The sequence below is a fragment of the Balaenoptera ricei genome, chromosome 17, assembly GCF_028023285.1.
Source record: "Balaenoptera ricei isolate mBalRic1 chromosome 17, mBalRic1.hap2, whole genome shotgun sequence".
NCBI lineage: Eukaryota > Metazoa > Chordata > Mammalia > Artiodactyla > Balaenopteridae > Balaenoptera > Balaenoptera ricei.
In genome coordinates this window covers 32,850,126-32,876,743 of record NC_082655.1, presented here as the reverse complement: position 1 = coordinate 32,876,743, position 26,618 = coordinate 32,850,126, and the positions used below count along the sequence as shown (strand labels likewise).

The following is a 26,618-nucleotide window of genomic DNA, read 5'->3' as shown; positions in this document are numbered from 1 at the left end:
TACTGTGTGATAGCATTTTACCTACAGCAGAACTTCTTTCAAAATCGGAGGTAATCCTCTCAAACTCTGCCTCTGCTTTATCAACTAAGTTTACAGAATATTCTAAATCCTTTGTTGTCATTTCAACACCTTCACAGCATCTTCATCAGGAGTAGATTTCATCTCAAGAAACTACTTTCTTTGCTCACACATGAGAAGCAACTTCTCATCCATGAAAGTTTTATTATGAGATTGCAACAATTCATTCACAACCTCAGGCCCCACTTCTATTTCTAGTTCTCTTGCTATTTCCACCACATCTGCAGTTACTTCCTCCACTGAAGTCTTGAACTCCTCAAAGTCATCCATGAGGGTTGGAATCAACTTCTTCCAAACTCCTGTGAATGTTGATATTTTGACCTCTTCCCATGAATCACGAATGTTCTTAATGGCATCTAGAATGGTGAATCCTTTCCAGAAGGTTTTCAACTGACTTTGCCCAGATCCATCAGAGGAATCACTATCTATGGCAGCTATAGCCTTATGAAATGTATTTCTTAAATAATAAGACTTAAAAGTTGCAATTACTCCTGATTCATGAGCTGCAGAATGGGTGTTGGGTCAGCAGGCATGAAAACAACATGAATCTTGTCGTGCATCTCCATCAGAGCTCTTGGGTCACCAAGTGCATAGTCACTGAGCAGTCATATTTCAAAAGGAATCTTTTTTTCTGAGAAGTTGCTCTCATCAGCGGGGCTTAAAATATTCAGCAATATCCACAGATGTGCTGTCATCCAGGCTTTGTTGTTCCATTTAGAGAGCACAGTCAGAGTAGATTTAGCATAATTCTTAAGGGCCCTAGGATTTTCAGAATGGTAAATGAGTACTGACTTCAACTTAAAGTCACCAGCTGCATTAGCCCCTAACAAGAGAGTCAGCCTGTCCTTTGAAGCTTTGAAGCCAGGCATTGACTTCTCCTCTCTAGCTGTGGAAGTCCTAGGTGGCATCTTCTACCGATATAAGGCTGTTTTCATCTACATTGAAAATCTGTTGTGCAGTGTAGCCACCTTCATTAATGATCTTAGCTAGATCTTCTGGGTCACTTGCTGCGTTACCTTGTGCTTTTATGTTACGGAGATGACTTCTTTCCTGAAACCACATGAGCCAACCTCTGCTAACTTCAAACTCTTCTTCTGCAGTTTCCTCACCTCTCTCAGCCTTCATAGAATGGAAGTGAGTTAAAGCTCTGGATTACGCTTTGGTTTAAGGGAATGCTGTGGCTGGTTGGATCCTCTAACCAGACCACTAAAACTTTCTCCGTATCAGCAATAAGGCTGTTTCACTTTCTCATCATTCATGTGTTCACTGGAGTAGCACCTTTAATTTCCTTCAATAACTTTTCTTTTGCATTCACAACTTGGCTAACTGTTGGGTGCAAGAGGCCTAGCTTTCAGCCTATCTCGGCTTTCAACTTGCCTTAATCACTTCTAGCTTTTGATTTAAAGTGAGAGACGTGAAACTGTTCCTTTCACTTGAACACTTAGAGGCCACTGTAGGGTTATTAACTGGCCAAATTTCAATATTGTTGTGTTTCAGGGAACAGGGAGGCCCAAGAAGAGGGAGAGAGACGGGGGAACAGCCGTTTGGTGGAGTAGTGAGAGCACACACAAGTTCACTGTCTTACAGGGGTTCAGTTCGTCCCCAAACAATTACAATAGTAACATCAAAGATCACTGATCACCACAACCAACGTAATAATAATGAAAAAGCTTGAAGTATTGCAAGAATTACCAAAATATGATGCAGAGACACAAACTGAGCAAATGCTATTAGAAAACTGGTGCTGATAGACTTGCTCCATGCAGGTTTGCCACAAACCCTCAGTTAGTTAAAAACATGGTATCTGTGAAGTGCAATAAGGTATGCCTACATTAGACGTCTGTTTACTACAACATAACCCTTAATAGACTTTGAATAAATGCCTATTCACTAAAGGTTAGAAGGTCTTATCGTATCCCTGTTTGCACACGTACGCGTGCATGCACACACACACGCAATGTTAAAGTATGTGGAATTTTCTCCATTACAGCTGCAGAGTTTATGAAAAACAGAAATCAGGATGCAGGTGTTGTCTGTGCCAACATCCTATAAGGAGAAATTAACAAAGCTTCAGCTTCTATTGAATACTTTTCTGAATTGGTTGAATCAGCCAAACCTGAGATACTCACATAGAATTATGGAAATTGGAAACAAAAAGCCGGAGTCTACTGGGAATGACAGGCTCAAGATGAACTCAGCTGGAAAATTTGGCTAACTAAAAGTGACATCCTTTGTGCTGGAATTTTTCTATCTGGAAGCTGCAAAAAGGCTGTAATTATTTCGAGTTTTCAATGCAGCCCTTTTCAAACTAAGCCTTTCCTTTTCTTCATTGCTCTGCACCTTTCCTCCATGTGAACTCAGGTGTTTGACAAGCACTGAAGTGGGAAATTCATACTGGTTTTATACACACACGCATTTCCAGGGAATGGGAAGCAACACAACTTTTGCATTCTCTATGCCAAGGAAAACAAAAGAATGTTTGTACATCAAAACCTTTATCTTGTGCATAGGCTCAAAATACCTGAGCCTGGCTAAATAAATCACCTAATAAGAAATGGCTGATTAAGGCCAATGAAAATTTCTTTGCAAGTTAGTGCTTTGTCTCCATGGAGAAGCCAATACAAAAACTTAGACTTACCTTGTGGCTTTTGGGTCCCAAATCACAATGTCAGCATCTGAGCCCACAGCTATTCTTCCTTTTCTTGGATACAGATTAAAGATTTTAGCTGCATTTGTGCTGGTAACTGCCACAAACCAGTTTTCATCCATTTTGCCACTGTGCTGTAAAACAATTCAAGGAAGAAAATACATTTCTTTTTCTGATAAATGATAAAACACTAAAAATCTCCTGTCAATCAAAGTACAAGAATTTTCTCTCTTAGAACCAAATAAAACTGCATCTAATTTCTTATATCGTGAAGCCAAACACACCTGTGAATACTGATAAATCTTAAACAATCATAATGATAATGATGGGGATGAATGGGGTTATATATGGAAGCCTGAAGATAATTTTTCAAGAACCTATCAGCTTAACAAAACAGCCCCATTAATTTTTCCCATTCTTTCCAAAATCACACAGACAAGAGCTAAATATTGGTAATATTTCCAATTCTTGTTTAAAGTTTACTACCACCACCTACTACATTTATAATCTGGGCCTAAGATTTATGAGATGATCATGTAGACATTATATGGAGTATTATAGAGTTAAAATAAGATAGACCTATAATTCAGGTGACTACGCTTTTAGAAATCAACTAAGAGGTTCAATTTTGTGCTACTGAAATTTACATGAACCAACAGTCATGGACAGTCTGCTGTAAGAGATTTTAATATGGACAAACTTCAGTGGGATGTGATCCCTCTAAAATGATTTGTTTTTAAATGTTGAGAATTTATCCCTATGTACATTTACATGGCAAGAGCATCCTTAAGGTTTATTTAATTATCAAAGGGTCCCCATCTCATAAAAACATTAAGAATCATGTCCTGAAAGTAATTTTCCCCTAAATAAACCATCTGAATGTTTCAGAAAATAACATAGGCTCCTGTATATTATGAAGAAGTATCTGATCACTTTAAAGCCATTTATACACTTTATATATTATGAAAATCTTGCTGTAATGAAGGTACTCATTGTAATTCACACAAGTTCAAAGTGAAAGGTTGGACTGTTATCAAGAAAGTCTAAGCAAAGAGAAAGAGAAGAATAGTCATCTGGGATGCTTAGAATTAGGGTAGAGGTAGCAGGGGGTGGAGAGGACAATTGGTAGAAGATAGGGCTGTAGAGATGTTTTGAAGATCCTTGCATGTAAATTAACTGTTCAAATATCATCCAATAAGTAATGCTGAAAATTAAAGGATTTTAGAGAGGAAAGTAGCATAAACAGACTCTGGTGTTTGAAAGGCAACTCTGGTCTTAGAGTATGGGGTAGATTGTAGTAAGCCAGAGAGTGGAGGCAGGGGCACCAGCTGTGAGACTACTGCAATGGTCCAAACAAGACATGGGACTCAAAGTAGAATGGTGGACACGATGGTGGAAATAAGGAGGCATTTTGGAAATAAAATTGACAAGACCTGGTAAAATATTAGAGCTAGAAGTGAGGGGTATGTGTAAGGGATTCTGAGGTGTGAGATGTGATTAATGTGCCATTGAAGGGAGGGGTTCTGAGAGATGGGTGAGAATGGCATGACAATGGGGACCTCAGGTCTTACCAGGCAAGTCTCCACTGCTGATCTTTACAACTACACTTGTCAGCTGGCTGGATAGGCTAACATATGAACATTTAGCCATTTGATTCTTCTTCATCCTCAGGCAGAAATTTTTAAATCATGAAATTTAAAAAAAAAATCTCTTTCTATATTTTGGATTATTATTTATGTAACCTCATACAGCAGTTTTTAAAACATAATATCCAAAAGTTCTTTAAAAGGGATATCTACATTTTTATATGAAAAGGAGGTATGAATGTAATAAAAATTCTTCATGTTCTTTCAATCATTCCAAGTATTTATATCAGTGACACAGGAGGAACTAGGATTCAAAAACATGGAAATCAAGTAGAAGTGCTATTACATTTCAAAGATTTCAAGAATAATCCTCTAGGTACCCAATCTAAATTTATCCCCTAATGTCTGCATCATGGTGCAAAGCATCCTCTAAACCATGCAGAGAAGAAAATTGTTTTTCATTATTATCTTGGGGCATGGCACAGTGGTGGTGATACTGTTGTATTCCCAGTTTCCACTCTAGTGAAAACAATCAAAAAACTTTTCTGTGAAGGCTTTTGCCACTCTGGTCCTAAAATGGGCCAGATTCTGGCTGAAAAATCAGGCAAAACAGACTGAATCCTGTGAAACTCACCACGCCTTTTTCCCATATTACTGACATCCGGTCTTCAACACCATTCACTCCATTGGGAATCTTAGTAAAATCATCCTTCCCAAGAGCTTTCTGGCAGGTGTTGAAAGTGCAGTGGTCAGACCCTGTTATGGTTAGATCACCACTGTAAAAGAGAAACACACAAGAGCAATAGGGGTGAGTAGACAGAATATGTCAGGAGGAAGCTACCACAACCTTCCCTGGTCTCTGGACCCCATTCTCAACTGATAGTCAGAAAACTGCAATGGAGAATGAGCAGCTTTTTCAAGTACATATTTCACCCATGCTTGTCTCTATTCCAGGAAACACTTTTGGAGAATAATACTCTTACATGAAGCATGATGAAGGATCGTGCTTGGGTCAGAAAAAGTGGGTTCTAGGCTCCATCACCTACTGGTTATATGACTATGAGTTTTTCCAATGCTCAGTTTCTCATCTAGAAATTGGTAATTATATATACTTGATGACAATTATTCAGGATCACTGGCAATAACATAAGTGAACATTTCTTGTGAGTACAGAACTACACAAAGATGAACCAGGGTGATTCACATGAACAGAGGCAGCCCCTGGCCACATGGCAATGTTGTGATGAGCAGAGGTGGGACACTGGCTGAGGATGTTGAGGTCACGAGCAACAGGAATTGTGCTTTGACCTGTGAGTCACCTTGGGGATGTAGAAGGCTGAAGGAGGTAGGAGCCTGAAAGGAAATGGCAAGTGAACTCTTGGACAGTCTGTGGTGAAAAGCTCTTTGTTAACTTGGATCTGAGTATCCGTGAACGGGGAATGTCTGAATGTCCATGAATGGTGTATTTCTCAAGGAAAAATGATCAAAATGTCTCCCAAAACAGCATCTGAAAATAGTTTGGATGGCCTTTCATGGGGATAATCTGCTCAGAGGGTAGGATTTTGCCTTTCACCTCTCCAGTGGCTCTGCCCTAGATCATCATCTCTTGTATCTATACAACAAGCACATCTGGTTCCTGGGTTATATCAGCATAGAAAAATATTCAAGACTATTCTGTATGATAAAAATGGGGCATATTGAAGAGACCTGGTCCTAGGCAGCAAGAGATAGAAAAGACAACAAAAAAATCAGAGCAGAGGAAAATTTCAGTAAAAATGATCTGATTTCTCTGTGGCCAGGAGAGATTTTACACCACATCATAATACAATTAAGCAAATGCTTTTGGGTCTCCAGATGAAGGATTCCCCAGGGCCTGTGAGGTCAAGTAGAACAGAAGACTGGGAGGTCAATGGAAGGTCCAGATGGTAGGACAAGATCTCTTACATTCAAAACACTCAAGTTTTGGGACTAGCAAAACATCTTCTTTTGGCAAAACACCTTACAGTCATCTACTAAACAATTACTTAGCCAATAGATTCATGAGGAAGTCAGGCGTTGAAGGGTCCGGTCGTAGGGGTGGACCCATAACGTGATGGGCTGCATGGGGCCATTCTCTATTCCAGTAGTGAGTGCCATCTGTGCCGAGACCTGCTGTGATGGGTTCTCCATAGACCACCTTCCCTGGAAAGTTCAAAGGGAAGCGTTCAGCACCTCGATTTGCTCTTAAGAGAGCCATTTGACAAACACATAAATATTATTCTTCTCTGTTTTACCTAAGCTACAATTTACCTCTCTGATCAGGACTGAAAAGTAAAATCTAATGTTTACTGAGCCTTTACTATGCTCCAGTCAGTGTGCATTGCGTGTTGTGGTAGATGATTGTACCCACTCGCTGATATTAGGCTTGGCCTCATGGCTTCCTTTGGCCAATTATATATGAATAGAAGTAACATGTGCCGCTTCCAAGCAGAACCTGTTAAAGCCACAACGAGTTCTCCCTCTGTCATGAGACCAGTAGAAGCTGCTTCTTCAGGTGTGTCTCAGAATGAAGAGACTATAGAGCAGAGGCAGAGCCAACCGATGATGGATATGAGTATGAATAAGAAATAAATCTCTGCCATTGTAAGCCACTGATATTTTTGGTTAATTTGTTACTGTAGCATAACCTAGCAAAAGCTGGCTGATATATGTGCCATTCTAATGGAATCTTCTCAAAAACCCTATCTGGGAAAAGCTATTATTATCTCCGTTAAAGTATGAGTCCTGGGCATATATCTAGAGAAAACTATAATTCAAAAAGATACATGCACCCCGATGTTCACTGCAGCACTATTTACAATAGCAACCTAAATGGAAGACATGGAAGCAACCTAAATGTCCATCAACAGGTGAATGGATAAAGAGCACGTGGTACATATATACAATGGAATATTACTCAGCCATAAAAAATAATGAAATTATGCCATTTGCAGCAACATGGATGGACCTAGAGATTATCATATACTAAGTGAAGTAAGCCAGACAGAGAAAGAGAAATATCATATGATATCGCTTATATGTGGAATCTAAAAAACAATGATACAAACGAACTTATTTACAAAACAGAAATAGACCCACAGACATAGAAAACAAACTTATGGTTACCAAAGGGGAAGGGAGGGAGGGATAAATTAGGAGCTTGGGATTAACAAATACACACTACTATATGTAAAACAGATAAACAACGAGGACCTACTGTATAGCACAGGGAACTATATTTAATATTTTGTAATACTCTATAAGGGAAAAGAATCTGAAAAAGAATATATATATATGTATATATGTGTATAACTGAATCACTTTGCGGTACACCTGAAACTAACACAGCATTGTAAATCAACTATATTTTAAGAGAATAAATAAAGATAAAACTTTTAAAAAAGATGAGGTTAAGGCTTATAGGATTAAGTAACTTCTGTACAGTTAAATTACATGCACTCAGCATAGATGGGGTGGAGAAGGTAGGGTCCGAATCCAGGCAGTTTGACTTGAGTGGTCCTAACCTCTACACTATACTATCCTGATGACAATGATCATATGGTCATACGGAGTCCAACCACACTATATCTCTGTTGCAAGTAGATTGATCATCTTTGCACACCCTTAAGGTACCTCCTCTAACTTAAACCTCCTCTAAAAACTTATGTTAAATAAAATAACACTCAGATAATAAAATTGTAGCCAGAAATGCATATTTATAAAATCATGCAAATGAGGCCATCAAAAGCACACAATGTTAGAAAAGTTAATAGCTTGTAGTGAATTTGAATTTAAAATCAGGAGCCTATCTCTGATTAGCATTTGTCAGCATAATAGATTCTTTGGCACCAACCTGCTCATATCCAAGCAGTCATGAAGGAGAGTGCACAGAAAGGAGAAGCTGGCATCCCAATTACTTCACTCTGGTTAACCAGATGCCAGACTTTAGTTAAAATCCTGATACACAACTGAAATGCACTGATTTCCTCAGAGTCCTGACCGTGGATGGCCACCAGCTGCCTGAGTCATATTGAGTTGGAACGTAGCACCCTATCACCTCACAGATCATTTCTCCCCAAAATGAGCCATCTTCCTCCAGTGAGCCTAGGGATTTGAAAAACCCTGAAAGCAAGGCTGCCTGAAGCCTAACCAACTTTGCCTCTTATGTAACCTAGCATCAAACTACTGTTAATAAAAGTTATCCTCCAAGAACTTAGCCATGGCTAATATCCTTCACTTTCACGATATACGCACACTAGATGAATACCACCCCGTTTCTTACTGTCCTATTCCCAGAAAAGAGGAAATGCCGTTAGTATCTCCTTCTGGTGTACCGAACAAGAAACAATCACTTTTAACATGAACTAAGAGGTAATGCACTATTTACTGGAGAGATAACAGGACGGGCATGGTATTGTATTTGCAAGTACGAAGAGACCTTCCTATTCCAAGAGAACTTCTTATGGATGCTTGGACAATGAAAAAACTCAGATTCTTGATCTGCAATCGCTTTACAAGTTGCCAACTCAGGATTTTTCCTGGTACTTCATTACAGAGGAAAGAGTCTAATCACATGTTCTGTTCAATCATTTGGCCCATCAAGGTGGTATGGGAATACAGTTCCAAAATTTCTACAATTTTAATAGCTCTCAGGAAAAATTAAAAGTGTCAGCATCTACCAGGAGTTTGCCAGGACTGTTTTGAAACCAGATGACAGGTAATTTCCTTGGAAGGGCTTAGCACCTTTAAAATATGATGTGCCACTTTTTTGGTATATACAACAATCTCTTCGTTAACAGGGTTATTTTCAACTGTCTCCCCATTAATTATCTGTAAGTACTTAAAAAAATGAAAAAATAAAAAAGTAAAAATTTCTAACTATTCTTCCCTGTATTTCACAATGGTTCTAAGACATTTTTCAAAGGACTAAACAGCATGCAAGCTGTAAAAAGGAAACAAGGGGCCAGGATAATACATAAATTGAAGAATCAAACTAGATTAATTAAGCATAATGGTGGGTTCTGTTAGATTTGGGCCAGAAATAAAGTAGTAATAAACATATCTAATGTATGTATAGCACTCTAGAGTTTGCAAATACAGCTTGAAGATCATATACCTTACTTGACCTTCATGGCAACCCAAACACTGGTTTGACAGACAAAGAAACTGACACTCAATAAGACTAATTTGTCTATGACACAGGGGTAGTGAGTGGTACATTAGAATTAGAATCCTAGTATACTGATAACATACCATACATACGCAGTATGTTAGTAGGAAAAGTATCATTTTTCATTTCTTGGTAAAGAGCATGTATTTTTAAAAGTCAACCATAAGATCTGTGGACATGGTTAAGCAATTTTCCAATTTCACTTATTGGTTTGATTTGCTACACTTAACAGGTTAGTAATGAAAAGGCCTAAATCTGTCCTAGTCTGATACTCTCCTGATTACATTCGAGACCAGACGATTTCAGCAACTCCTGGGAGACAGTACATATCCATCATTAATATCCTCCCACTGTCTCAGCAAGTTTCACATTATGTTGTATCCTGTCTCCCCATACGTGTTCTCTCCTTCTTTCTCCATCCTTTAGCTCAAAACCAAAAAAGAGTCTTCACTTATGATGCAATCTCCCAGTTAAAGGAGTTCCGCTCTCTGAGAGATTGTTACGATTTCCAAATAGTGAAACATGTCAAACCAAACAAAACTAACCCCCATCCCTGACCAGACAGCCCATTGTTTATTAGATGAAAGTGACAGAGCAGATGTTAACATCTTGTCTGAATTTGGGAGCAGCATGTAATCAAGTCATGGGATCTTTTAGAAAAGGTTGAAAGATGCAGAGAAGCTGGCATAGGTGCCCAGGAGTGGAAGCACTGCCTGCCAAACAAAAGGCCAAACGCTTTTATAAAAATAATTTCTCCCAGCTAGAAGGATAAAGTAGAACCTTCCTGGGCTTTGCTTGCATTCAAAATATTACACTTACAAAGAAAGAAAATAATTGAGAAGGAAAATATGTAGAAGCAGCATAATAAAGTAGATCACACAAATTTAGGTTCAAATCCTGATCTTGCTTTTAGTTGGTGACCTTGTGCATGATAAGTCATTGCTCTTGGTCTCAGTTTTTCTCATCTATGAAATGGGATCATAACGTCCCTCTAGTGTGGCAATTTTGTGAGGATCAAACAACTTAACGTATACAAAAATACCTAGCATCTTCCTGGGATCCTGCAGTCACTTCATGTTATGAGCTGAATTGTGTCCCTTGTCAAAATTCACATGTTAAAGTCCTAACCCCCAGTATCTCAGAATGTGACTGTATTTGGAGATAGGGCGCTTTAAAGAGGTAATTAGGTTAAAATGAGGTCATTAGAAGTGAGCCCTCATTCAATATGACTGGGGTCCTCAAAAGAGGTAATTAGGTTAAAATAAGGTCATTAGAAGTGAGCCCTCATTCAATACGACTGGGGTCCTTATAAGGAGAGGAAATCTGGACACACACACACAGAGGGAAGACAACGTGAAGACACAGGGAGGAGACAGCCCTTCCAAGCCAAGGAGAGAGGTCTGGAGCGCACGCATCCTTCCTTCGGTGACCACAGGAAAACCAATGTTGCCAACACTTAGGTCTTGAACTTCTAGCCTCCAGGACTGTGAGAAAATTAATTTCTGTTGTTTTAAGCCACCCAGTCTGTGGTACTTTGTTAGAGCAGCAAACAAATACATTCTACAAATGTTAGTTTCCTTATGGTTACACAATTCTTTTTTTTTTTTTAATCTTTTAAAATGGGCAGTCTTGAACTGCTTTGCAGTTGGACATAAGGTAAATCATCTTGTTCTAAATTTAAAGGACAAGGGATGTTCGGATGTTCATGCACAAGAAAGAAAAAAGGAAGCCTGAGATTCAAATCCACCTTAACTCGGGCACACATCAATCCTTTCTTAGGAAAAGCACTCGTTACCAAGCGTCAGCTCATCGTACTTGCGTGAGATTTGGTTTTCTCTATTCAGCACCAACAACTTTATACTGGGGGTATGGAGCAAGGGAGGGGGGATTCTGCTTCTGGAAGAAAAGGATAACACTGTAGGGACAGCCTTCTGATTCCCTTGCCTCATTTTTGCAAAAGTGGCTTCTCACAGTAAAGATGGGAACTAACCTATAGTTACTCAACTTAGATTAACTGAGACTTGAAATAAGCATGAAATTGAAATTCCTTGCAAACGGTCAAAGGCAACTCAGTTTCCATGGCTTGCATGTGAAAGCTTTCTTCTTTTCCCTGTAACCTGCTTTTCACTTTTTATTGCAGGTGCTGAATGCTAAAAGGAAATATCATGGTAGGGAAACCGCAGGCTTTGAAAGAAAGTTGATGGACTGAACATGCATTCCCGTCTCTTGCTTCCCAGTTCACATCAAACCCTGGTGAAGATGTACAACAGATGAACAAAATCCAAAAGTGTGCTGAGAATAAAAAGAGGAACCATGGCCGACCAGAGGTTACGATAGATTGTAGGAAGACAGAAAGCTGATGGGACGGCAATGCTTATTAAGGAAAGTAGAGGCAGCTACAGCTTGAACTCAAAAGAGCAGAAGCGTCATGACAGGCATTCCTCCGGGAGTGGGGAAGGGGATGAGTTGGGGCAGTTAGCCCTCATCCCGCCCTCTGCCTGGGGGACAAAGCTTTCTAAGGTGGTGCTGATGCTACAGAGTGAAGCTCACCTGAAAACCGAAGCTCACCAGTGACCACGCCCCGTTTACATTCACAAAGTTCATAGTCTCATTGTTGCTGCTCTCATTTGGGGGCGGGCCCTGCTCAACAGCAGAGGGAATCCACACCAGCTCCCTACTCTAATCACCTGAACTGTCCAGTCATGAATACAGACAGCCCAAGATCACCAGACACTTAAAGAAAAAACAAACAACATAAAAAGAAGGGCCAAGATGTTTAAAAAAAAAACTGAAAAATTGACTCAGCAAGAAACAAAGATAATCCTGGAAACAGAATTAAAAAAAAAGAAAAAAATCTCTGTTAGTATTCTAATGAGGTCAAAAAGATCTCATCTATTGAAGGAAAAAAATTTGAAAGTAAGCAACTGTAGGAAAAAAAAAAGAGCTATCAGAGAACAAGTGTTTTCTTGGAAATAAATATATGATTACCAAAATTAAAGTTTATTAGAAGGAAAGAAGTAAACAAAATCCTTTCCTAAAATATAGAGCAAAAAGCAGGTTTTTTAAAAGGTGAAAGTAGTTAAAGGACATGGAGGCTTAGTTCAAGAGGTCTTATACTGGAATTCCAAGAGAGGAACAGAGAAAATTAATATGACGGAAATAATAGAAGAAAAATTTTCAGAATCAAAGATCAGCCTTCAGATTAAACAGACATCTGAACATGAAGGTGAATTTTTAAAAATCCTACTGCTAAACATAGTCTTAATATAATTTCTGGAAGTCTAAAATGAAGAGGAAATATAAAAATCTTCCGGATGGTGAAAAAAGTGACAAATGGACATGAATTTTATTGGCATTTGTCTATGTATCAGTAACACTAGACGCCAGAAGAGAATGAAATGGTGCCCTTATAATTCACAAGGAAATAATTCTGAACCTAGAATTCTATGTCCATTCAAGTTGCAAACAAGCTTGAGGACAAAGAATCAGAAAATTTACCTTCTAACACTCTTCCTTTAAAACTCACATGAGAGGGACTTCCCTGGTGGTCCAGTGGTTAAGAATCTGCCTTCCAGCACAGGGGAGACAGGGAACTAAGATCCCACATGCTGCAGGGCAACTAAGCCCCGATGCAGCGAAATAACTAACTAAATAAATATTTTTTTAAAAAATCACATGAGAGGGGCTTCCCTGGTGGCGCAGTGGTTGAGAATCTGCCTGCCAATGCAGGGGACACGGGTTCGAGCCCTGGTCTGGGAAGATCCCACATGCCGCAGAGCAACTGGGCCCGTGAGCCACAACTACTGAGCCTGAGCGTCTGGAGCCTCTGCTCCGCAACAAGAGAGGCCGCGATAGTGAGAGGCCCGCGCGCCGCGATGAAGAGTGGCCCCCGCTTGCCGCAACTGGAGAAAGCCCTCGTACAGAAACGAAGACCCAACACAGCCAAAAATAAAAATAATAAATACAAAATTTAAAAACAAAAACATAAAATCTGGAAAAAAGTTGAACACCTATATATCCACTGCAGACTTTACAATTAGTATTTAAAAAAAAAAAACCACATGAGAATCTTCACAGTAATTCAAGGAAAGGGGAGAGATGGGAACCAAGAAACAGTATATCCAACCTAGGATTCTGTGAAAAGAAATCCAAGGATGGCATCTCTACATCTTGGAAAGTATAAAAATAAAGCAGAAAGCCAAAAGATTCTCCTCCTAAAAAAATATCTCTGCAAGAAGAGCTGATTCATTTCAATAGAAGCTGATTCCATTCAATAGAAGGTATGAGGTAGAAGCTGGAAAATCTTCATGATATAGTAAAGAAGGTGTACATGTTTCTTTTCTGAACCTATATTCAAAAGAGCTAACTGGAAAAATTCCAAGCCCAAAAAAACTTTACAAGACAATAATGGTCTAAATATGTAGCAAATTAAAATAAGGCATGCCATTTATCTTATGGGAGTGTAGGAAAGGAAACCCACTTCACCTTGACACTTGGCGATGGCCTCTCCAAGAGTTAAATGACATTAGCTTTCACTCTCAAGTTAGGGATATAAATTCCTCTGAGGTTCTCTTCTCCTGAATTGTTTCTACCAAGAAGAATATTTCCACAATCTTACTTTATATAACAGTTCTAAATTTTAGACCTAACCTATAGACAAAGCTTGGAAGACCTCATTCTAGTTCTAGAGCCAAATGAAAATGCGGTAACTCCTGTCCATGTAAAGATAATAATACGGCTGAAAGAAGTCGGGAGGGGGCAGAGAGGGTGATGCTTGGCCTCTCAATTCCTTCTCAGCCTAGTAGAAAATAAAGAGATACCACACACAAAAAATAGCCAAAACACATAAATTTAAGTAATATTACCTGAAGTGAACATTTACTACTAACAAAACTCAGGAGGTGAGAGGTAAGATTTATGTAGGCTAGACTGTTCTTTTTTCATCACTCAGAGTCAAGTGATACTGTCAAAAATTTATGTCACTACTTACAAATTTATGGTTTAGAAATTTGAAGGAAACCACCAAAAAAATAGACATGGTTAAAAATTGCTAGTTCCAAGGACTGAGCTGAGAGAGATAGAAGATGTTTACTCTTCACTTAATAGATTCTTGATCATTTCCATTTCTGGAATGTTTTCTTCTTTTAACAATGATAAAAAAATAACAAAATGATGGCAATATTTTAAATAAATTTGTTAAAAATGTAAGGCCAATAAACAAAACCAATTAAATATAAACTTGGTATCTGCATTTCCCAACTCTGTAAACTGATTTCTTCTGGAACAGGGCGGAGGGTAATAAAAAATGTGGGCTTTGGAGTTGGATAGACTTGAATTTCAGGTTTAGCACGTACTAGTAAAGTGATCATGGGCTTAATTTACCAAACTTTTCCAAGCCTCAATTTCATCAGTCACAAAACAGTGAAAAAATTTAGCTTGAAGCATTGTTATGACAATTTAAAAAAATATTGTATATCACAATGCATTGATGAGATAATATATAATAAAACTTGAAATGAGATAAAAGATATATTAAAATATGTGCCAAGCACATATTAAGCACTCAACAAAGTTAGCTGTTATAATCATTAACCCTCAGGTCGCTACCTCTGCGGTATATAGTTGGCAATTCAACAATAAAATCCAAGGTAATAAGAGCATTGTATTGCTAGGCAACTACAACAGAGACAGTTACTAATTGGGTATCTTTTGTGCCTCCTGGGGCAGTGAGTCTCAAATTCAATACGCATAGGAATCACCTGGGGTTCTGGTTATAAGGGCACATTCTGATTCAGTGCATCTGCGATGAGGTCCAAGGACCTGCATCGCTAACGAGCTCTCACGGGATGTCAGCACTGTGTTCCAGGGACCACACTCTGAGTGGCAAGGCCCTAGATGATGGAATGGGCTGGCAAAGGTATTTACAGATGTTCATATTACAAATCTATAAGGCTGAATTTTTTCTTCTTTAAACAAGGTAACAATGAATAGATGTATCTTGCTCTTTTATGTTCAGAAATTACGTTAGATAATAAATGCGTACAGAGTAGAGGAATCTTCTATAAAAGGTCAGTGTGTCCACCAGCTCTTGTCACTCTGTACTCCCCACGGATCTGCCCTTGGATTGGCTGATGCAGTCACCATGTGAATGGATTGACACTGCTTGACCACCTGGGAGAGGTCACATGCCAGCGATGGAACAATCTCTCGTGCTAATTTATTCTGGACCTCTGCTGCCTCTGAAAATTGCGCATTAGAGTATTTTCACAAGTGTTATTACGGTAAATCATTTGGGCTGACATTTTAAGTATTTCATGTTTACAACCCCTTTGCAAAAGGATTTAGCAACGTCCAAAAAGTAGATATGCACTTGCCCTTTGAACTATTTCCAGGTTCTCATTTCTAGGACTCTACCCTGAGGCTACCCTTTTGCGGGAGACAGAATAATGGTGCCCCAAAGATGTCCATGTCCTAATCCCCATAGCCTGTGAATATGTTAACCCTACTTGGCAGAAGGGACTTCACCGATGTGAGTAAATTAAGGATCTTGAGATAGGGAGATTATCCTGAATTAATTAGGTGGGTTCAATGTCATCCAAGGACCCTTAAAGTAGAAGAGAGAGATCAGAATAATGCAATGTTCTCCATCCACCATTGCTGGCTGTGAAGATGGAGGAAGGGAGACAGGAACAAAGGAATGTAGGTGGTCTCTAGAAGCTAGAGAAGGCAAGGAAGGGCATACCCCCTAGAGCCTCCAGAAGGAACACAGCCCTGCTAACACCTTGGTTCCAGCCCAGTGTGACCAATTGCAGACTTCCGACCTCCAGAGCTATAAGATAATAAATTTGTGTTGTTTTAAGCCATTAGGTTTGCTGTAATTTGTTACAGCAGTAATAGGAAACTAATACACCTTCCACAAATATGAAATAGCATAGGCATAGGACATCACTGTGGTTTTATTTGTAACAGCTAAAGATTGGAAACGACCCAAATATCCATAATTAGAGACTAGTTGAAAAAATACAGTGGCATGCTCTGCACCTGTAAACAAGAATGAGGAAGCTCTCTATACCTAATATGAGCTGACCTTTAAGACATATTTTCAAGTAGGAAAAAACAAGATACAGAACACTATGGATTTTACCTTTCAAGTAGGAAAGAAAGAGAAATAAAAATATAGATATGTTCCTTTTTCATAAAGAGAAACACTACAGGGTAGGCCAGAAATAAATTAATAAAAATAATTACTTATAGGGTATGTGATGAAGAAGCTAGGGAAGGAAGCAAGATATCTCTGAGAATATATCTTTTAATATATCACTTTGACTTTTGGGCCAGGTACACGTTTTACATATTCAAAATATAAAATTATATTTAAAAATAATTTAAAATAAAATTAAAATATTCATATTTAATTTTAATAGTTTTCTGCCTACGATTTACATTCTAAAACCTTCCCTAGACTTACTCCGCTGCTAATGGAATTCTATCCCAATGCAAAATAAATACTCTAATCGAGAAACTGTTTCCTGACAGAACTGGCAAAATCACAGATTGCTGGTGGGTTAAGATTGACCATTTCTGCTGATTTTGCTGTTTGTTAAACCATATTCTGACATTACGGACCTAACTGACAGGCTATGGGACACGGTACACCACTTTCAAAGCAAATAGAGAAAACCAATTTCATAGAGCTAGCAACGGCGCCATCTGGTGGCAAAACCTAAAGCTATAACTTAAAATTGAAGTACAGATTCTTTTTGAAGGGGTGTGCTCTTTTATACTGAAATTATACTATATGTGGGGAAAAAAAGCAACCAGAAATGGCTGGTAGTAAGACCTTATTAACTCCTGTGTGAAACTGAGGTGACTCTTAGTACACGATACTGATATATTACATTTAAAAATGCATTTAGCTTGCACAAAATCCTTATTGAAACTCAAGCAACAAGAAGCAATTTTGAAAAAATTTATTTTAGTGTCAATTATAGACATGCCAAATCTATTTTCATAGTTTTTAAGATCCATGTTATAAAAATGCAGCCAGTTTCAGTTTAAAAAAACAAATAGACAGGATGATTTACACAACGATTTCTGATTATCCAGGTTCCTAAAAGTGAGAGATAGAAACCAGTACCACATCCCAGAAGGGTCTAAAGTACTGAATAAAACACACCTTATTTGTTTTTCATTCTTCCTTTCCCAGTACTGGCCAATGAATAAAATTATTTCCATGTTCAATTCTTATCAAAAATAGGAGATTTTCTCTTTCTTTTAAGATGACTGTTTACATATAAAATTACACTATAGAAGTGAGGCAATTAAGTAATTTGGAGTAAACATAACTTTGCTTTAAAAATCTTAAAATAATTGTCATAAAAACACTATTTGGATAATTGCTTCAATCGCGCCAACAACCAAGTTGCTGTGAGACGAATCAATTCGATTCAAAAGAAATTTGTGGAGCACCTACTGTGTGCCCTGCCTGACCCTGATTCAGGTACTGGAAGGGCTAGCGGAGGTGCCTAAGAGCCAGGGAAGCTTCTGTAAAGTTCACTGGAGAGTTGGCAGTTAGTGGTGTGAAGGGCGGGGCTTGCGGCTGAAGAGGGCAGAAACAGACAGACATGTAAGACTGCGAGAACACAGAAAGGATGCTAATAAAAAGGGAGGAAGAATCGTTGGGATTGGGATTGACATATATACAGCAATATGTATAAAATAGATAACCAATAGGAACCTGCTGTATAAAAAAATAAAATTCAAAGATTCAAAATAAAAAAGAAAGAAAAGTTGTGGAAATTCATGGGCAACTGTCTGATAAGCAAAAGCAGGGGTTGGCGTTATTTTACCTTACTCTTCAGCTAACAGTACTAGTTGTAAGCGAGGCTACAGTTCAGGAATTACCATCCCTCCTGGCATCTGCTATCACCCTTGCTGCGGACTTGCTCATCACGTGCACGACGCACAGAGGGCAGTTCACGGCGCCGGCTATGGTGACGGCTCTCAGCGTGGCCTCTGCCTCCACCGCTTCTGGGCGGCTCAGCTCATGGCCCTCAGGACCCGTTATCCCCAAAGCCAACATCTTCTTCGCTCCCTAAAAAAGGCAGCAGGAACATACACACCGGTGAGAAAGGTTTACTAACGACAACTCCCATAATTTTGTTGTGAAACGAATGCACTGCCAGGCTTTTTTATTTTAGATCTAATAGGTATAGGTGTGTGTGACTGTGGTGTAGACAGTGTGTGTTTTGGGTAAAAATAATCTACTACTCTCAAAGCATGTGTTAATTTTTCATATACATATTTCACAATCAAATTATTTTGATTGAAAAGGTGACAAAGATAATGAGGTCTGTTCTACTTACAGTCTTTGAAAAGTAGTGTCCATATTTAAGACTTTTTATTGGTTCAGAACAAAATATAATAAAACAAAGTATTCTAGTCCCCCATATTATATCCTTGATGAAGTGACTCATGCTATTATGTAATTAGTTCTACGTTTTACTGATTCATTCTCTTCACTGCCTCCTCCCCCAATCCACGGAGTGATATTAGACCAGTATTTCCTCTCTCCAAAAGTGTTATTCCTTCCTTACAAAAAAGGCAGGAAGTCAAGACTCAGAGTGTCAAAATGACTCGCCTGGTGTCACACAGCTAGGACGCGGAGGAGTCCAGTTTAAACCTGGTGTGTTTGAGCTTACAGCTCATGCTTTCCTCTTATCAGCCCCCCTGCCCACCACACCCCCCTCATCCTGGCCATGGGGCCTCCATCTCACTGACTGTAATGGGAAGTGAGCCCAGGGAGAGAGAAAGATCAGCTAATATAAAGGGTAAGAGACAGCTCTTTAAATCTTGCAGATGGTGTACCCTTCGGGCATTAATAATGGAACTAACATGAGAAATATCATCTAGATTCCTCCACAGCACATTTTAATACCCAGTTTCTGAAAAGAATGGGGCTTTAAACAGCTACCTAATGCACTGCTTTAGTCATCAGATTTCACCGATGTCCACACTTTGGCATTCTGAACCAGCAGCTTGAGCTACCTAAAAAAAAAAAAATGCTAGGGACACAAAGAAAAATATTTGTGTTTTTAGAATAAACCTTGCCTGAGATCTAATAACTGATTTGAAAAAGGGAACTCCTCATTCCAATACATATACCACCTGCAAAAAACTCAGAGCCAGGCAGCAAGTAATTCAAGTCATGTGTTTCCAAGCCACATAAAATTAGTTTCTGAATTTCCTTTCTTCCAATCCATTAAAAGAATTTACCTACATGGGGCCAGTCATCCTCACCTTAAGTTATGGCCATTTTCATTTCTGTGGAAGTTCTGGAAGGCAGTTACTTACCTCTGCAATTAGGTCTCCATTTTCTGCATGAACTTGAGCAATTGCTCCAATTTCCTTGCACCGAGAGAAGACCTTGTACAGCTCCCCATCTCTCAGCATGTACAGATCTTTATAGGCCATAAACATCTTGAAGGAGTTCACACCTTTATCTTGGGTAAGGATTTTCATTTCTTCTTTAACCTAAAAGGGCACAAAAACCACAACAAAACGTCACTCTTTAATTTAAAGATAATATCAGCATTCTCCAAAATCTTGCATTCAGAAGAAAATGAAGTAAAATAAGGACATCAGTTGAACTCCAGAAAAATGTAATTAAGGTCTTGATCTTTCCCCTAGGTTAGACCTCATTTCATCTGATGAATTGCTGTTGCTACGATACTTTTATTTTTTTATTTTTTAAAATTATTTATTTATTTTGGCTGCGCTGGGTCTTAGTTGCGGCAGGCGGGATCTTTAGTTGCGGCATGTGGGATCTAGTTCCCTGACCAGGGATCGAACCCAGGCCCCCTGCATTGGGAGTGCAGAGTCTTAGCCACTGGACCACCAGGGAAGTCCCTACGATACTTTTAAGTCATGAGTGAGTTAATAGTATTTCCCCCAAATACTTCATTGTTATACTTTATGAAATTCTCAGCATCTATCTCCTGATGAGAAGAAATTATTCTAGAACATGAAAACAAAGCCACTGGCAGCAACAGAAGCAACTGTGTCTCTAGAAGGAATCAGAGCTAATGCGAAGTAAGGGTTTGGGGTCAAATCTGAAACCTACAGGATGAGTTCAGAGATGAAGGTAGTGGAAGATGCAGACTGAGCCACTGGCAGCTCCTGGGAGTTGAGCGACTCTGGACCTATCAGAAGCCTCAGGAGCCTTCTGGGTTGCCAACTAAAAGGTTCTGATCACCGATTCCAATGTGTGGAGGTGGGGAGGTTCCCCACCCTCACCAAGCGGCTCTCCAGACACCAGCGGGGGGGTATCCTACAATTAAACTCAATTTTCACACTATCTACCTGCACCAGGTAGACTGCACTGGATTCCACAAGTTAAGCGTTCAGTGCTATGGGGTGTCCCGGTTGTTACCTGCACTTCTGACCAACTGGCTATAAGTCAGAGCTTCCCACAACCCCCTCCATGGGTTCGATTAATTTGCTAAAGCGGTTCACAGAACTCAGAGAAACATTTTACTTACTGGATCACCAGTTTATGATACAAGGAAACGATAAAGGATATAGATGAACATCTGGATGGAAGAGGTACGTCATAGGGCAAGGAATGGCGAAAGACACGGGGCTTGAATGCCCTCTCTGAGAGCGCCACTCTCCCCAAATCTCCATTCAGTCACCATCCTGGAAGCTCTCCAAATCCTATCCTTTTAGGTTGTTGCGGAGGCTCAATTACACAGGCATGATTGATTAAAGCATTGGCCATTGGCAACTGATCCAGACTCCAGCCCCTCTGCCCTCCCCGGAGGTCAGCTGGGTGGGACTGAAATTTTCAACCCTCCAATAATACAGTTGGCTCCTGGGTCAATCAGCCCCCATCTTTAGGTGCGGTCTAAAAATCACTTCTTTAACATAATAAAAGACACCTTTGTTGCTCTCATCACTTAGGAAATTCCAAGGGTTTTAGGAGCTCTGTGCAGGAAATGGGAACGAAGACCAGACATGCATTTCTTATTATAAATCGTAACATCACACCAACGGTAAGGGACAAGTTCAGATCAAAACTAGCTTAGTAATTGCCCTTGCAGGTCCAATTCTAGTCTCATCAAAGACTAAAAACTTCAAAGGAAAAGTCAGAAGACTTGATCAAATAAAATTGCTTGAATTTCTACATGTTAAAAAAAAAACCCCCCACACACATACAAGTAAATATATATATATAACATAAAATATAAAACAAAAATATACAACAAAACATAAAAATGTATAACAGACATAGGATTATAGCTTTTAGTTAATAAAAAATTTAAAAAGAGTTATTGCTGTTTCTACTTGATAAGAAAAACCCTAACATTCTAGGTAAAAAATGTTACAGTTCAAACAGTATATACAAATGACTAATAAACATGGAAAAAATGTTAACCTTCCTACTGATTAAAAAGTACAAAATAGGGACTTCCCTGGTGGCACAGTGGTTAGGAATCCGCCTGCCAATGCAGGGGACATGGGTTCGATCCAGGAAGATCCCACGTGCCGCAGAGCAACTAAGCAGGTGCACCACAACTGCTGAGCCTGTGCTCTAGAGCTCGTGAGCCACAACTACTGAGCCTGCGTGCCACAACTACCGAAGCCCGCGTGCCTAGAGTCCGTGCTCCACAACAGGAGAAGCCACTGCAATGAGAAGCCCACAGACAGCAATGAAGAGTAGCCCCTGCTCGCCAGAAGTAGAGAAAGCCCACGTGCAGCAACGAAGACCCAACGCAGCCATAAATAAATAAATAAATAATTTTTTTTAAAAAAAAAAAGTACAAAATAAAACAACGCAACTTTTCCCTACTGAATCAGTAAAGTTTTAAAAATGACAATATCACATATTAAGTTACTCACTTCCATCATTATTTATTCCTTTACTAATTTTCCTTACTTTCCTCCATGGCGCTTTATCACCTGGCATATAATATAGTTACTTGTTGATGGCCTGCCTCCTCCTCTAGAATTTCCACCCCATAAGAGCAGGGTCTTTGTACAGTTTGTCCCTTGCTATATCCTAGAATACTGCCTGGTCCATAGTGGCCACTCAATAGCTTTTTGTTGGATGAATAAATGCATGAAAAGGAACGGCAAACACCAAAATGTTGAGAGTGGTCATCACTGAAATGATGGAATGGGTTCCAAGGTACATTAAGTGACAACAGCAAAGGTAGGACTTGGGATAGTGTGCCTCATTTTTTTAAGCTTCTTTATAAGTTCATATTTTCTACCATGAGTCTATTATTTTTATAGTCAGAAAAAAAATGCTTTAAACATTGTTGGAATATTCACACAATGGGGTTCCCAAAGGGAATTATGATCTGCATTGCTCAGATGAAATACCTATTACTCCCTGAGAAGAAGAGCCTTTCTGAAGGTGACCTCGTTAAACGTCCCTGTCATCCACATCCATACCCATGGGTAAGTCTTACTATACTGTATTGCTCTCGCACCATCAGCACCACCTGGGAGCTTGTTAGAAATGCAGAATCTCAGGTCCTGCCCCAGACCTACTGCTATGGGTTGACTGTGTCCCCCCAGATTCATATGTTGAAGTCCTAACCCCAGTACCAAATGTGACCTCACTTGTGTAAAAAATTAATAAATAGAAACCTCAATTAAGCGGATGTCGGGAGACCAGAAGGGGGAGCTCTCACACCTGCATGTCAACACAGGGAAAAAAAAAAAAAAAAGACTCCTTTCTTGGCAAGGGCTCAGCCAATGAAAAGTCACGGGCTCTTTGTTTACTACAGGCCTCCCAGCTTCCTTTCCCCCTCTATGAAAGCCTGCTCCTTCCCTTGCCCTTCGGGGACTTGCACGTGGCTGGCCAAGCTTGCAGACCCTGAACTGCAATTCTCTGCTGATCCCAAATAAACCTATCTTTGCTGGAGAAATACCCAGCAGTCTATTTGTTTCCGGTCAACATTTGGAAATAGGGGCATTGCAGATGTAATTAATTAAGATGAGGTCAGGGCTTCTCTGGTGGCACAGTGGTTGAGAATCTGCCTGCCAATGCAGGGGACACGGGTTCGTGCCCTGGTCTGGGAAGATCCCACATGCCACGGAGCAACTAGGCCCGTGAGCCACAATTACTGAGCCTGTGCGTCTGGAGCCTGTGCCCCGCAACAAGAGAGGCCACGACAGTGAGAGGCCCGCGCACCGCAATGAAGAGTGGCCCGCACTCGCCGCAACTAGAGAAAGTCCTCGCACAGAAACGGAGACCCAACACACCCAAAAATAAATAAAAATAAATAAATTAAAAAAAAAAAAAAACCTTAAAAAAAAAAAAAGATGAGGTCAGCAGGGTGGACCACAATCCAATAAGACTGGTGTCTTTATTAAAAGGGGAAATTTAGACACACACACACACACACACACACACACAACATCATGTAAAGATGATGGCAGAAATTCAGGTGATGCTCCTACAAATCAAAGAATACCAGAGATTGTCAGGAAACCACCAGAAGCTGGTGAGAGGCATGAAAGAGATTCTTCTCACAGCCCTCAGAAGGAACCAACACGGCCAACACCTTGATCTCAGACTTTTAGCCTCCGGAACTGTGAGACAGTACACTTCTGTTGTTTCAGCCACCCAATTTGTAGTTCTTTGTTACAGCGGCCCTAGCAAACTAATACACTTACTGAACATAATCTGTGCTTTAACAATATTCACCAGGTAATCATTTGCATATTAAAGTGTGAGAAACACTGGTAAGGGCAAACATCTTCACCTTTGCTCTATCTCATAAAACAAGAGAGGGAGGAAAGGAGGAAGCGAGAAGGGAAAGAAGGAAGGGAGATAGAGAGGAAGGATGGGAGGGAGGGAGGGAAGAAGGAAGGTAGGAAGACCCTAAAAGCACGAAAGAGATAAGATGCCTCAGTTAGAATGGCGTTTCTGGGGAAAAATTAACTTTTTCTCTGGACTATAAACCTTGCTAGTATGTTTGCTGAACTATCTGTTAAAGACTGATTACTTGTTTTATATTAACTTGGTGTCTACAGTCCAAATTTTGGGAGGAAGGAGGGACATAAGTTACATGGTAACTTCAAATAAATTCATCCCGTGAGCCCTTTCTGGCAAAACGAGTTCTGAATTAAGTTCAATGTGGAAAAACATGTTATTGATTTAAACCACAAGTAAAAGTTTCTTCCAAAGTACACATACATGTTTTCACGGGAAAAAAAATAAACATATTTTAACATCTCTCAAAACTGTCTTTTCTGTCTGAATCATGTTATCATTTCTGCCATGACCTAAATAATTAGCAGATACGGAAGGTTGTGTAAGCTCTGTTTTGAAATACTTTGACCAGGTGTTGATGTTTGCAGAGCACCAGGTTAGTGCACAGCTGGGAGAAGGCCTTGAACACATTCCCAGTCTGTCGCTTCCTTGGTTTTTTCCCAGATATTAAAAACATTTCTAACTAAAGTTCTGATCTGTGGGAAAAGACTGCTTAAAAGTGTCCTGTATTGTTGAAGTTGAGAAGTCCAGTACTTTTAAAAATTACATTTAAAGTATTTACAATTCATGAATTAAATATTAGGAAAGTCTTTTGTGAATGAGTATAAGGGATTTATCCTACCACCTTCATATGCTTTAAATTTTTTTTTAGTTTTCTAAATTGATAATACCTCACATGATTCAAAATTCAAACAGTACAAAAGAGTATGCAATGAAAAGTCTTCCCTCCAATTCTGACCTCCAGGAAGCAACCAACATCACCAGCTTCTTATGTTTTGACATTGCCTGTTCCTTGATCTTTGCACAGAGCAAGGACTAAAGGGCTAAATGGAAGAAACTGGACCCCCCAGTGGTTCACCTGCTCACTCCACCATGTCACCGCCACATGAAGGCTGTAGTCACAGCAGACTTTGGGATCAGCCCAGCTTCGCCAGGTCTCAAAGGCCTCGATGAGGGAGTGGCCTTTGTGAGGAATGGCGAAATCAAGGATCATGGTGGTGCCTCCTGCCAGGGCAGCCTGGAATCACAAGAGAGTTTCAACAGGTTAGCCAACAGTTTTCTAGTTGAGTCATTTATCTCCTTGAACAACATGCATTTGCAAGCACTCGGGCAAACTTGATGGGTCCAGGAAACTGCACAAAGATGCTGCCTGTTTAAAAGATCTAGAGAGACATGAATAGATGTCCCATAAATTAAAGTTTGAAGTATTAAAAGAGCTGGAATTGCTTCTGCAAAAAGAATGACACGTCTGATGAAATGAAAATGGCTTTGACCAAAGAAAATAGTGAAGGCTGTAAAGAAAAACCAAAATGGAAAAACGGAGAAGATGCAAACATTTTTCTTCTCAAGAAAACATCATTGTACAATCCATTTCATTAGAATCAATCTTGGTGAACTGTTATCTCTAACTACACTGTGTTCCACACAGAATCCTGGGAGACTCACGTGATTCCCACCTCGCCTTCATTCCCCACAACCAACTGGTGACTCCTTAATTCTCAGCTGTCCCCTCTAATCCACCTCTAATGCTCTGGTCTTAGTGTCACCCCTCAGCTTGATCTTTATGTCCCCAGTTTTGCTCTTACTTCCTCCAATGCAAACCCCTTTTTGCAATTAGGGGGAAATTCCAAAGCACACATGTGACCTCTTGACTCTAAGACTTAAAACTGAATGCTTCTCACTGCCTCTGGAATAGCGTTTAATCTTTTTAACACGATCTACAAGGCCCTGCGCTATCTGCCTCGAAGCTTCTATTTTCCCTGGCATGTTACACTATGTTACATTACAACTGGATTAAAAACTGTTAAGTTATTAAATCACGTCTTTGACTAATTACTGACTTTGATTTTATTTAAACTAAGATTAAAAGATGGTTAAATGTGTTTTTAACTGCTGTGTTCAGACAATGTAGGTGAAAAAAAAAAACATAGGCGGGGATACACTAGTGCACTGGTTAAGGGCACTGACCAAAGAGGCTTATTGGTTCCAGGGCACAGCTCAGATTTAGCACTTATCAGCTATGGTACTCTGAGCAATTCCTTAACCACTTCCTTCCCTCCTTCCTTCCTTCCTTCCGTCCTTCCTCCTTCCCTTCCTTCCTTAATTTGTTCC

The 26,618-nt window shown here is 39.6% G+C and overlaps 1 protein-coding gene across 1 annotated transcript in view; it reads right to left on the bottom strand.

Moving 5' to 3' along the window:
• The window catches only part of DPYS (dihydropyrimidinase), a 79,545-nt gene that overhangs the window by 39,493 nt on the left and 13,434 nt on the right, over positions 1 to 26,618 (bottom strand). Inside the window, exons 2-7 of the mRNA XM_059901806.1 lie at positions 25,366 to 25,524; positions 19,853 to 20,032; positions 18,404 to 18,593; positions 6,336 to 6,492; positions 4,946 to 5,087; positions 2,717 to 2,859 (exon numbers count right to left, since the gene is read on the bottom strand). Coding sequence (XP_059757789.1) covers positions 2,717 to 2,859; positions 4,946 to 5,087; positions 6,336 to 6,492; positions 18,404 to 18,593; positions 19,853 to 20,032; positions 25,366 to 25,524 — 971 coding nt within the window. The remainder of the gene's footprint in view (positions 1 to 2,716; positions 2,860 to 4,945; positions 5,088 to 6,335; positions 6,493 to 18,403; positions 18,594 to 19,852; positions 20,033 to 25,365; positions 25,525 to 26,618) is intronic.